The sequence below is a fragment of the Nyctereutes procyonoides genome, unplaced genomic scaffold (assembly GCF_905146905.1).
Source record: "Nyctereutes procyonoides isolate TBG_1078 unplaced genomic scaffold, NYPRO_anot_genome, whole genome shotgun sequence".
Taxonomy (NCBI): Eukaryota; Metazoa; Chordata; class Mammalia; order Carnivora; family Canidae; genus Nyctereutes; species Nyctereutes procyonoides.
The window spans coordinates 35691368-35705122 of record NW_026575020.1 but is presented as its reverse complement, the minus strand read 5'-3'; the positions used below and the strand labels follow the sequence as shown (position 1 = coordinate 35705122).

The 13755-nt window shown below is 48.7% G+C and overlaps 1 protein-coding gene across 1 annotated transcript in view; it reads left to right on the top strand.

The window, feature by feature from the left end:
* Positions 1-1989: 1989 nt before the first annotated feature.
* The window catches only part of HMCN2 (hemicentin 2), a 146437-nt gene continuing 134671 nt past the window's right edge, over positions 1990-13755 (top strand). The window contains 1 exon segment of the mRNA XM_055329177.1: positions 1990-2248. Within this exon segment, the coding sequence (XP_055185152.1) occupies positions 1990-2248 (259 nt within the window).

The following is a 13755-nucleotide window of genomic DNA, read 5'->3' as shown; positions in this document are numbered from 1 at the left end:
GTCTAGAAGTGAGTCCCTGAGGACAGCCAGGGATGCCGCCTCTCGCTCCCCCGCCATTGCCAATGCCCAACAAACAGGCCTCCCTGATACCCACTGACCCATTCATGGAGCAAGACTTCCTTGGGCACCTGCTGGGTCCCAGGCACTGGGTCTGTGCTGCCACAGAGCTCACAGTCAGGGTGGAGGGGACAGACTTGCAGATATGACATTGGTGATAGTGTGGTCTGTGTTAGGACAAAGGATCAGGCAAGGGGCTGTGGGGGTCACTGAAACAGCCTCAGAGATGGGATATGAGCTGAGATTTAAGAGGAAGGAGGAGGGATGGGTTGGGGGGGAATGACTTCCTCCTGGTTGAGGGCTCTAAAGGGGCAGGGGCTGGAGAGCACCCCACCCCCCATGCTGACAACCAGTCACTAACCCAGCACCCTTAGCTAGGTCTAGGGGCCTACCTGTCCTTGTCCTGGGAACATGGTTTTGTCAGAGGAGGGAGTGGGGTGGGGGTGAGCTGCCCTCTCTCACGTGGCTCTCAAAACCAGGCAGGCCCACCGTCTCTTCCTTATCTATTCAGGCAGCATTTAGTGAGTCCCCAGCGTGTGCCAGGGACTGGGCTGGGAACTGGGAGCTAACTGGGAGAATTAAGACACAACCCTGTCCTTGAGGGGTTCTTAGCCAGTGAGGAGGGAGGGATAGAACAAGCCAGGAGAGCACAGCCTGAGATGAGCAATGGTGGCAGAAATGAGGTCTGTTAGGGCCGGGGAGCCCCAGGCAGCACCAGGAGCACCTCACAGGTGTCCTGGAACCTTCTCAAGCAACCCATGGGATCTGGTGAGGTAGGTGGGCAGAGGGGCATCCCCCATCCTCTGGAGTCATCAGGTGACCTGTGACAATGTCTTACAACACTTAGGGGAGGCAGCAGAGCCCAGGGACTTTGGAATCTCTCTAAATATGACTTCTGGGATCCCTGGGTGGCTCAGCAGTTTAGTGCCTGCCTTTGGCCCAGGGCGGGATCCTGGAGTCCCAGGATCGGGTCCCGCGTTGGGCTCCCGGCATGGAGCCTGCTTCTCCCTCCTCCTGTGTCTCTGCCTCTCTCTGTGTGTCTATCATAAATAAATAAATAAACAAATAAATAAATAAATAAATATTTAAAAAAATAAATATGGCTTCTATGCTTGTCTCCACCTCTTGAGGGAGGGCTTAGCGACTTTGGGGAAATGACTTACCCTCAGTTTGCAGCTGACTGAACCTCAGTTTGCGCATCTGTAACATGGGTTTCGTGTTAGTTCTTTCCCTCTAGGGTCGCAGCGACCATTGGAGGAAATAATAACTACGTAAAACACGCTTCGCACACAGTCGGTGCTCAGCTTACGGTGCTTTGGTTATGACAGTGATAACAGCAATAACTGGGAAGCACAGACGCCCCTGCGGAAAGGAAAGGCCTTGCACCGTCTGTGTGTGCCGGGGTGGAGGGGGTCGGCTTAGGGGCGTGGGTGGAGAGAGCGAGCAAAGCCAAGGCCCTGCGAGGCCAGGCCTCCGGGACAGGGGCGGTCGCGTCGCCCCTCCCTTCCACCCCCACAGCCGGGCGCGCGGTCGGCGGGAGGCGCAGGTGGCCGCGGCGTCCCGCGCGTCCCCATCCCTCCATCCCTCGCCGCCTTGGCCGCGGCCCCAGCTCCCTTCTGCCGTCCGCCCCGCGTCCTCCGCTAACCTCGGGTCTGGACTGGCGAACAGCGGGGCCGGGAAAGTTTGAGTCACGGTGGGGGGAGCGGAGGAGGCGGGCCGCGACCCCGAACGGGAACGGGGTGGGCTCTAGGACCCGCCTCGGGCTCCCAGCAGGGGACCCGCCGCGAGCCCGCGTCCCGCAAGCCCCGGCCCGGCGGAGCGAGACTCCGGGCAGCCGCCGCGCGCTGGGAGGGCCGCGAGCCGGGGACCGTCGCGCTCGCAGCGACCCGCGCGCCTCCACCCCGCGGCCGCCGCCGGCCGCCCGCTCGCACGATGCCGCGTGCCCCGCTCCTGCCGCTGCTGCTGGCGGTCTCGGCGGCGGCGGTGGCGGTGGCGGCGGTCGGCGAGCCCGGGCCGGCGCTGCCCCTTCCCACGGGGGACGCCACCCTGGCCATCGTCTTCGATGTCACGGGCTCCATGTGGGACGACCTGATGCAGGTGCTGGACGGAGCCTCGCGCATCCTGGAGAGCAGCCTGAGCCGCCGCAGCCAGGCCATCGTCAACTACGCGCTGGTGCCCTTCCACGACCCAGGTACCCAGGTACCCCGACCCCCGGCGCCCTGGCGCGGGGCGCACCTGGAGGTCCGCACGGGGCTCGCCGGCCGGGCGCTCGCTCGCGGCCCGCGCACCTGGGAGGCCGCCCCGGGCTTGCCCCGGGACCCGCTGTCGACCTGTGCCGCGCCTCGGGGGTGGCGGGAGGCCTCGCCAGGCTGGTGACGGAGAGCCGCGTGGCCGCCACCTGGCTGTGTGTCTTAGGCAGGTGACCTCGCCCTCCTCATTTATGAAACCGGGGGAGAAACTGTCCCCAGCACTTACGGAGACAGACGTGCGACAGTCGCATTCGTGCTCAGGGCCTGGCACGCGATGAGCCTTTGCAGGGCTTATTACTTTGGGTTGATTCTTAGAATTTGTCCCCAGCATGGGCTTTACAAAAGAAAGCTCTTTTCTAAAAAAGAGCCCCAGAGCGTAGGCAGACCCACGCCTGCCTCGTTTTACCCCTGACCGGTTTTCCCTAGGAAAACAGCGGCTCCCCCAGGTCGCCCCCACCGGCCAGGTTCCTGCCCCTGCGCGCAGCACCTTGTCCCCTGCAGCCGCCTGGGTTCCAGCTCAGTGTTAGGGGCAGGGCCTTGAAAAGGTCCCTGGGAGACCCCACTGTGGGCGGTTCAGGTGAGCAGCTGCTGAGTAATGCTGCAGAGCCCCCCACCCCCCAACCCGACCTTCTGAGGAGCGGGGCTGCCTTTTCTGCCAACGGTTTTTGATGAAAAACTTCAGACTTCCAGCAAAACCGGGGCAGGAGGGCACCTGTCTGGCTGCCACCCAGATCCCATGAGTAATATTTTACTGTTTGCTGTATCACACATGTCTCTCCCTCTAGCCACCTCTCAATCCAGAACCATAGCTTTATAAAGCCAAAAATAACATAAAAATGGCAGATTCCTTGCGGTATTGTACTACAAAGTGCCTCAGGCTGAGCAAATAACAATAACCCAAGGTTATATGAGATAGTAAGCCTTTTTTAGAAGAATGTGCCTTTATTAATCACAACAGCATTACATATTTTTGCAAAATGTGCAACAGTGGGTGTGACTTAATCCTGTGCAGTCCTGGGGCTGGATTTGGAGATTCTTCTGCTTCCAGGAGTTCTGGATTCTGTAAGGCTCTGTCGCTGAAAGCCCCGACGCTGAAAGCCCCCGACGCTGGCGGGTATGGAAAAATATTTCTGGGAACAAAAGGATAGCTCCCACCTGGGGGTCGGGGACAACAAAAGTTGGGGGAGTTGTGAATCAGTGGGATGCAGGGTGTGTCCTGGGGTTTCAGCTCAGACACAGGTCACCTTCTATCTCCCTAGTGCTCTCTCTCCCTTTCTGGATCATTCTTGGGCTTCCAAAGATACCACACTGAAAGAGCTGAGAGGTCATCCAATCCACCCTTTTCTCTTACGGATGGAGAAACTGAGGCTCAGGACATGGATGGGGCTTACCCAAAGCCACCTGCCAGGATGATGTAACTTCTGATTCATAACCCACATTTGTCTCCAAAATGCTTGGCTGCAGTTGCAGGGCAGGATAGCAGCCTGCTGAAGCCAGACTCAGTGTCCCAGGCTGGGGCTCCTGAGGGCTGTTCTCCCTGCCCCACCTCTAACTGTGGGCTCCCTGAAGCCCTTTTCTCACCCCCCCCCCACCAGCCTTTCCTCCCTTCTCTGGACACCAAGCAGGTGTGTGCCTCTCTGACCTTCCCCAGTCCTCTTTGAGACAAAAATGCCAGCCTTCCTCCCCATTCCCCAAACCATCCTCCCTGCAGACACACCCAGGTCCAAGTGCAGAGGGGAACCTAAGCGTTTAGTGAGCCTGTTCTGTGTGCATAGCCTTTATTAGTCCCCCCTTTGTGAAGGGGGCAGGCTTCCCTTCAAGGAGCAAGCATCCTGCTGGGGACAGGCCAAGTGGAGAGCAGGAAGTGTTACAGGCTGGCTCAGGCACCAGCTCCTGACCATGGGTCGATGGGTGGGCAAGGGAGGGTGCTGATGGAAGGCTCTTGGAGGAAGCAGCACTGGAGCAGGGATTGCACACGAATGAATGTTTATCAGCTTTTCACTGTTTGCCTGGCCGATGTTGGGTGCTGGCAATGCAGTGGGGGTATCCAAGTAGGGACTAGACTGTGGTTTAGGTTTGGCTGTCTTTTGAATTGGCCACTGGCATTCCCTTTGGCAGAAGAGGAGCTCCAGAAACAGGGGTCTTAGCTGACTTTTGAGGCCCCCAGGGCTGCAGGCATAGAGAGCTTTCTAAAGGAAACCCCCATCCTGAACCCCGAGGACCAGTCCTTGCAGGGGGAATATTAGTGGCTCTGGGCTGGGAGTATTTGGAGAGAAACTAGGACCCATGCCTCGGAAATATTCTTAAAGTTTTTATTTTTTATGATTTTATTTATTTGTTCATGAGAGACACAGAAAGGCAGAGACAGCAGAGGGAGAAGCAGGCTCCCTGCAGGAAGCCTGATGAGGGGCTTGATCCCAGGACTCCAGGATCACACCCTGAGCCCTGAGCCCAAGACAGACGATCAACCGTTGAGCCACTCAGGCGTCCCTCTTAAAATTTTAAAAGATTTTATTTATTCATGAGACACACACATACACAGAGAGAAAAAGAGAGGCAGAGACACAGGTAGAGGGAGAAGCAGGCTCCATGCAGGGACTCGATCCCCAAACTTGATCCTGGGACTCCAGGGTCATGCCCTGGGCCGAAGTCAGGCACTAAACCACTGAGCCACCCAGGGATTCCCCCCCCCACCCCCCCGCCGACCTTCAAGTTTTTAAATGAAAAAAAAGGTTATGTTCCCAAACTAGAGAGCATTTTGTTAATGGTTTCATCTTGGCTGAAAATTTAACTCATTTTCAGTTTTTTTCATTGTTAAAATGTTGCCAAAAAAAAAAAAAAAACCCACTCCTGTGCAAATCTTTCAATCTCTGATTGGTTTTTCCATAGGGTTGAGTTTCGAGTGTGGAATTCCTAGGCCATTTTTAACACACTGAATGGGTGGGAAACTCTTCAATTTGTTTTCCAAAGTGTTTCAGGAGTGTAAGCTTCTACCAGCAGCTTTTGAGGGGCCCGTTTCAGAGCAGCCACCCCCAACACTGGGAATTAAGATAAAAACATTTTCTTTTTCCCTAATTCGAAAGATGGAAAATATTTTAATTTCTAGCGAGGTCCAGTGTATTTTCAAGTGTTCACTAGATTTTTTTTTGTGTGTGTGTGTGCGTGAATTTCTTCTTTTGCACATTCTCATCAGTGCCTTTAATTGTTTTCCCGTTGGAGTTTTAGTGGTTTTCTTATCAGTTGTTATGTGCACTTTATATTGACGATATGAACTCTTTTTTGTTGTGTGATTAGTATTTTTCCTGATTGTTTGCCTTTTAGAATTGTTTGTGATTCCTAGTGGTCTGAAATTAATTAATTAATTTTCCTGGTGGTCTAAAATTTAAAATGTTTGTGGAGCAAAATCTGTTGACTTTTTCCCTTTGTAATTTCTTCTTCAACATGCTTAGAAAGTTTTTTTTTTAATTTCTTATCACAAAATCATGTTAGGTACATATTGTAGACTTTTTTCAGCAGTTCTTTCTTATATTTAAATCTTTAACATGGAATTTTTTAAAAAGCTGGTGTAAAAAATAATCTAACGTCATTCTTCCAGGATGGGATCGTTGTTTGGGTATATTTTATCAAACAATCTCCCCCCTTTTTTTCATTTATTTGGAACTGCCTTTATCCCAAATTACTTTATCTATTAAGAATTTATCTGGGCTTTCCATTCTGTTTTGTTATATGGAAAATCTTGTGCCAAGAGCATATTATATTCATTATTTGGTTTTACAATATGTACTAATAAGGCAGATGCTTCCTCATATTCTTATTTCTTTAAAATATTTTTTGGGGGCACCTGGGTGGCTCGGTGGTTGAGCATCTGCCTTGGGCTCAGGGCATGATTCTGGGGTCCTACCTCATTAGGCTTCCCACATGGAGGCTGCTTCTCCCTCTGCCTGTGTCTCTGGCTCTCTTTGTGTCTCTCAAGAATAAATAAGTTATCTTAAAAAACACACACAAAAACATTTTTTTTCCCCAGGGGTGCCTAGGTGGCTCTGTTGGTTGAGCATCTGACTCTTAATCTCAGCTCAGGTCTTGATCTCCGGGTTGTGAGTTCAAGCCCCATGTTGGGCTCTGTGCTGGACATGGTGCCTACTTAAGATAAATAAAATTTTTTTAATCCCCTCTCCGGCTTTACTGAAAAGTAATTGACACATAATATTGGGTTAGTTTAAGGTGTGCCACATGTTGATCTGATACATTTGTGTGTTGCAAAATGATTGCCACCATGGCATTAGCCAACACTTCCTTTGTGCCACTTAATTACCATTTCTTTTTGGTGGTGAGAACTTTTAATATTTACTCTTTGGTAATATTCAAATAAATGATACAGTATTAGCCATAATTACCAACTTATACATTGGATCTCTAGAATTCATTTACCTTCTAACTGAAAGTTTCTGTCCCACTTCTCCCACCCTCTAGTGCCTGGTAACCACCACTCTACTCTCTGTTTCTGAGTTTGGCTTTTTTAGATCCCACATCTAAGTGAAATCATACAGTATTTTTCTTTCTCTGTCTGACTTATTTCACTTAGCATAATGCCCTAAGTGTCCATCCATGCTATTGCAACTGGCAGGATTTCCTTTTCATGACTGGATAATATTCCGACATTCCATGATATTCCCGTCCATGCATATATGTACTGCATCTTTTTTATCCATTCATTAGTTGGTAGTCAAAACAAATTTTAAAGGCTCCTGGTTGGCCCAGTTGGTGGAGCATGGGACTCTTGATCTTGGGGTTGTGAGTTTGAGCCCCACATTGGGTATAGAGATTACTTAAAAAATAAAAAATCTTAAAAATTACTTTAATAAACTTTTAATTTTAGCACAGTTTTATTTTAGATTTACAGATTTATTGCAAAGATTGTACAGAGGTTTCCATATGCCTGACACCTAGTTTTCCCTGTGATTGACATGTTGCCTTGCTATAGTACATTTATCACAATTAACCAACTGATATTGATGTGTTATTATTAACTAATGTCCATTCTTCATTCAGATTTCCTCAGTTATTCCTTAATGTCCTGTTCCTGAGTGCATCCAGGATCCCACATTATATCCAGCTGCCGTGTCCCCGTAGGCTCCTTTGGTTGTGACTGTTTCTCAGACTTTGTTTTTGATGACCTTGACAGTTTGGATGAGAATCACTCAGACGTTTTGTCCCTCGGTCATGATTTGTCTGGTGTTTTTCTCTAGTTAGACCAGGTGATGGGAGGAAGACCACAGAGGAGCAGTGCCATTCTCATTATGTTCTGTCAAGGGTACATACCATCAATATGACCTGTCACTGTTGATGTTGACCTTGATCCCATGTCTGAGGTTGTCACTTGTCTCCACTGTGAAGTTCCTCTTCTCTTTCTCCCTTTCTGTACCGTCCTCTTTGAAAGAAAGTCACTGTGCGCAGCCCATGCTTCAGAAGTGGGACACTGTGCCCCACCTTATCAAGGTTGGAGAATCGGCACGAATTATTTGGAATTCTTCTGCATTGGAGAGTTGCCTCTTCTTCCCCATGTATTCAATCATCTCTATATCTCAGTATGGACTCATGGATATTTATCCTGTCCTCTGGGTTATAACTCAATACTACTTTATTTTGTCGCTTAGTTCTTCCAACTTTGGTCATTGGAAGCTCTGTTGACATCTATGTGCTTTTAGCATGCCTCCATTGTGTGTGTGTGTTTTATTTATTTATTTTAAGGATTTAATTAATTAATTAATTAATTAATTAGAGAGAGAATGCATGAGCAGGGGGAGGGGCAGAGGGAGAAGCAGACACCCCGCTGAGCAGGGAGCCCGACACAGGGCTGTATCCTAGGACCTTGAGATCATGACCTGAGCCAAAGGCAGACACTAAACCAACTGAGCCATCCAGGCACCCCCGAGTAAGTATTTTAAAGCACTGTCTCACTTCCCGGCACTACAAGATGTTCACGACTCATATTTTCTGCCTCAGTCCTAGCTCTAGCAATTTTATCCAAGCAGCCCTGGCTCCTTCTATTGAAAAATGGTCCTAGATAGTAGGATCTGAGTGTTAGGTTTACTGGGATGTCACTGCTTCTAGACCTTTGGCTGACAGAGCAATGAGGGGATGCTGCATGGGAAACTTGTGTATATACCTTTATCTATAAGTATTTCTGTAGATAACCATCTGTGTCTATAGTAAGCTGGATGGGATTTCATACAGATGTCTCCAACTCTGGTTTTATTACCATATAGATCACTCCATCGATCATTCTTCTTGCTTATCTATAACCTCCCATCCAACAGTAACAGACCTGGCTCCCACCACCCACCATGTGTTTACTTAGTGGTTCAGGCACAGTATACAGAGAAGTGGCTTCAGCGTCGTTAACTTGTACCCCACGGGAAACCATTTTATTACCTAGAATCAGTTCTGCCTTTAGTCTTACAGACTGTTTTATTTGCAGAGTGACTTAGGCCAGTGCCTTATTCATCTTCTTTAGCTTCAGAATATTCTTGAATACTTATTCTTTCAGATGACAAACAGAAAAACTTAGTCAACTTCCAAACAAACAAACAAACAAACAAAAAAACTGTATTGTGATTTTGCTCAGAATTGTGTGAAATCTTGATTCGGGGGAAAATTGTCACAAAAAAAATTTAGTTGTTTCCATCGAGGATGCACGCCTCTTCATTTGTTCACATATTTATTTCCTTTCATAAAGAGTTATAGTTTTTTTTTCCTTATAGGTTCCACCCATTTCTTTTAAAGATCATTTCTAAGTATTTTGTTTTTTGTTGCTATTTTGACTAAGAAATTTTTTCCATTACATTTTTTGCAAATGAGTATTCTTGGTATGTTGGAAAGCAGTTCATTTTCATATATTTATTCTGTTTCCAATGTTCTTACTGAAATTGTTTTTTTTTTAACTACTTCTGATTTTTTTGGGTAATGGCTTGAGTTTTCTAAGTTGGCAACCATAGCCTGTCCAAATTATAATTTTACCTTACTTTTCCAATCATATATTTCACTTGTTTGAAATATCTCATGGTCTTTATCAGCCAGAACTTCCAGAACAATGATAAATACACAAAGAACAGCTGTGGTCACTCTTGCCTTGCTTCTCATTATTTGCCGCTGTGTGATGTTGGCTCTCCGTTTGAGGTTTTCTTCAACAAGTGAACGAAGATGATGCTTTCACTCCTAGTTTACTAAGGGTAAAAAACAAACAAACAACACCCCAAAACAAAACAAAACAAAACAAAAAACAACAACAAAAAAACCCTCAAATAGGGATGGGTGCTGAATTTTAGCCATTGGATTTCTGGTTTTGTTAAGATATTTGTAAGCTCTTCCTCCTGTTGACCTATTGATGGGATTCCTTCATTTTTAACTATTTCCGCATTCCTCATATAAGCTCTGATCAGTCATGGATGATTTTTCATATACAGCTGGATCCCATTTGCCAGTGTTTCATTTGGGGAATTTTGCATTTTGTTTCAGCATGTCAGATCAGTAAGTGACATTCTTTCTCTGTGCCCTTTGTCAAGTTTTGGCATCAGGACTTCGTTAACTCTTTTAGTTAACACCTTAAATTATTAAGTTTTCTCCCCAAATTGCAAAAGTTTTCTTTTGAAGTTTATTTAGATTTTTAGTAATCTCTCCACCCAATGTGGGGCTTGAACTCAGTGACCCTGAGACCAAGAGCCTCATGCTCCATTGACTAAGCCAGCCAGGCCCCAAATTGTAATATACAATGCCCCCAAAACTAATATACACTGGTAAAATATTCTAATAATACTACTCTCAAGGGATGCAAACACTTTTCATGATTTTGCATCCTTCCAGACCATGTGTGTGTGCAATTCACTCCTATACGTATGTGCACCTAATTTTTTATTACATAAAAAATAGAATTATGTGACACATACATTTTTTGCAACTTGCTTTTCTTCCCTACACGATATATTGGGTATCTTTCCATGTTGGGAAATATCAATCCACCTCAATGTTTTTAATGACTACATAAGATGTGACGGAAGGAATCTTCATTGATCTTAATCCTATCTTGAATTGCCAGCCATTCCCATATTGCAGAAAACAGATCGCTTTCAGTTTCTTGACCACAAACCCATACACATTTGCAAACATATCTGAATGATAGAGTCCCAGAAATGCAATTACTTTGTTAAAGCATATGCATATTTTAAATTTTGCTAGATATCCCTAAACTGTCCTCCAAAAATGCTGTGCTATCCTGCCTTCCTACCAACAGAGTTTGAGACTGCATTTTCCCCACATCACACCTTGCTGACCTCTGAGGACATCATTCTCCCCTTTCTTGCTAATTTCATAGGTGCTAAATGATGTCCCATTTTAATTTGCATATGTTTGGTTGTTAGTGAGTTTGAGCATCTTCTCTGGGTCGCCAGGTACACTGCCAGCTTTCCTCAGGGAACAGGGGTGTTACTTGGTCCGGGACGAGGATGCAGGCAGGCAGGGCTGACATGTTCATTCACAGCATGGCCTGTGAGTGGGGGCAGCTGGGCCTCTGGCTGCAGACTGTGTGTCTACTGTCACCCCAGAGCGACATTGCTATTACCCAGCCACTCATCATGAGATAGATCTGAGTGGTTCTTGCTCCAGGGGAGAGAGTCCAGCCCTTTGGCCTGGCCCCTATGCTTTTCTCCTTGGAGGTTGGGGGTTCTGAGCTGCCTGAGAGGTGTAAGCTGGATAAGACACATCCTTGTCATTGATGGTGCCTCATCCAAGGGCAGTGTTCCTGCCTGAGGTTTCCAGGCATGAGTCTATGCAGGGCAGGGGTGTGAAGAGAAAGAGGTTGGGGATGCCTTTGAGAGGAAGAGTGCCAAGGTAAGGATGCAGGGGGTCTGATGGCAAGAGTCTGCCTGAAGGGGCTGGGATGGGCTGGATGCATCAGTCTGGTCCCCAGGGATCCCAGACAGACCCATTATTCACTCACTCCATACGTGATTCTCAAAGGATGACCACAGGCCAGGCAGGGTGCCAGCTGGCCCTGGAACCTTCAGTCAAGCCTGGCCCACAGCAAAGGGCCAAGTTCATTAGCCACAGTGTGGTCCCTGGTACAGAGAGGCCCTGGTTGCCCTGAGAGGTGGGGATATAGGAGTGACATTCGAGTTGAGGTCGAGAGGAACTGGCAGGGGTGGGGGTGAGGGAGAGCCTGGACAGATTGGGGAAGAGCACTCCAAGCTGAGGGAACAGCAGAAATCATGGCTCTGAGGCTGCCAAGAGTGTGGATGTGAACATCTTGAAGACGGCAGGGCCTGGCTGATGTGGACACGCAGGGCAGAGCCCGAATCCATTGGGTGTTCAGGGCAAGGGGCCCTCCTGAGGAGGCCCTCGGAAGCGTTGGGTTCTGGACTCCTGGACACGAAGGAGGAGGTGGAGGAAGGTTCTGGGGCCCTTTTGGCTCTTTGGACAGAGCCTCTTGCCCCACTATTTCCTGCCCCAATGTGTTTGTCCTTCATGGGTGTTTTCAACGGAATCACATTCACCCAGGCCTGGGCTCAGGAACTGTTGGAATTCTAGCAGGCTAGACTCCAGCCCCTGCCTTGGAAATGGGAAGCCTGTGTCCCAGAGAGTGGATGCAGTTTGCCCACGACTGGGGCAGACTGGGGGACCCGGCCTGGGGGCACTGCGGCTGGAGGGTGGGGGGTAGGTGCAAATCCAGAACTGGCCCCAGGATCAAGCCCTGCTTTCAAGGAGGAGGGGGGAAGGGCAGGCTTGGGAAGGGTCCATGGCATGAGGTCTTTCTGAGGCTGGGCCTCTAGTGCCCGGCTGTGGCCCTGACCGACTCCCCCAGGGCACAGGATTCTGGGCCAGGGGCTGGAGCATCACCTGGGGGGAGGGGCTGGGTGCGATCCTGTGCATGATCCTCCCAGTCCCAGAGGCTCCACACCCTCCTCTTGTGGAACGGAAAACAATCTGCCTGAGGAGAGATTGTTCCAGACCAGCCTTCTGGGGCTCAGATGCTCCAGGGCGGCACAAGTGGAGCCAAGGTCATGGGTTTAATGATTTTTGCAGCCGGCCGGCCGGCCCTGCTCACAAGGACTGCATGCCACATCTGCCCAGCTGTTTGGCAAGTGCCCATCTTCAGTCGCGAGCCTCTCCCCCCCTCCAGGAACAAGAGTGAGAGACTAGGGGAACACGAGAGCAAGTTCTGAGTATCTGCAGCTTGACAATGGTCATGATCTTGAATGTGGGGCTGATGGATCAGCTCTGAAGCCCGCCTATATTGTGCCCACATTGTAAGACCCTGGACAGGTCACTTCACCTCCCCGGGCCTCAAATTCTCATCTATGAAATGGGGATAATGAACAGTAGGCTTCTCTGGGGGCTGTATTTTCCTCAGTGAACATGTGGCAAGTGCACAGAATAGCACCTGGTGCTTACTAAGTATTAAAACAGTTAATAATATTAAAGATATTAAAATATATCACCATAGTCACCGTTATTTTTGGAGGCAGCATAGCCAGTGGCAAAAGGTACAGGCTTTGGAGGCAAACAAGTGGATTTGACATTGTTGTAGGTTGAATAGTGCCCTCCCGAAATTCGTGTCCTTCCTAGGACCTCAGAACATGACTGTATTTGGAAACAAGATCCTTGAAGATGTAGGTAAGTAGCGTGAAGTCATATGGGAGTAGGGTGGGCCCTTCATCTAATATGATTGGTGTCCTCATAGGAAGGAGGGATGCAGAGCCAGCAGAGGGAGAAAGCTCCATGACAATGGAGGCAGACCTGAAGTGCTAACGTGTTACAAATCAAGGAATGCCAAGGGTTGCTGGTATTTGCCTTCAGAGAGAGCATGGCCCTGCTGACACCCCGATTGTGGACTGCTAGCCTCAAGAACTATGAGAAGGGAAAGTTCTGTTGTATAAAGCCACCACATTTGTGGTATTTTATTATAGTGGCCCCAGGAAACCGGTACAGACATTAACTACCACTTACTAGCTGCTTGACCTTCACTATGGGCATTGTCTCCTTTCTAAGTCTTGGAATGCTCATTTGTAGCAGGGAGATAGTAATAGAAGTGAGCTCAAGCCTGTAAAATAGTAAGTGCTCAAGGCATAGAAACTACTGTGACTGTCACCACCACCACCACCATCACCACCACCATCAACATCACCACCATCATCATCGTGCTAGGAAGGGCAGATGCTAAGATGTACAGGGATCAAAACTTTTTGTCCAGGCCCAGCCCTGCCCGGACCCAGTGAAAGAAGGAGATTAGGAGCGTCTCACATGACCCCTTTCAGTAGGTAAACTCGAATAGGGATGTGTCAGGTGTCCTACCCTCTCTGCCCTGTCCTGGTGCCTCATTCTGTCCTGCTGGAAGATGAGTCTTGAAATGTTTGTCCTGCTGACAGCACCCTGTTCTGGTGGGGTCTCAGGATTGGTG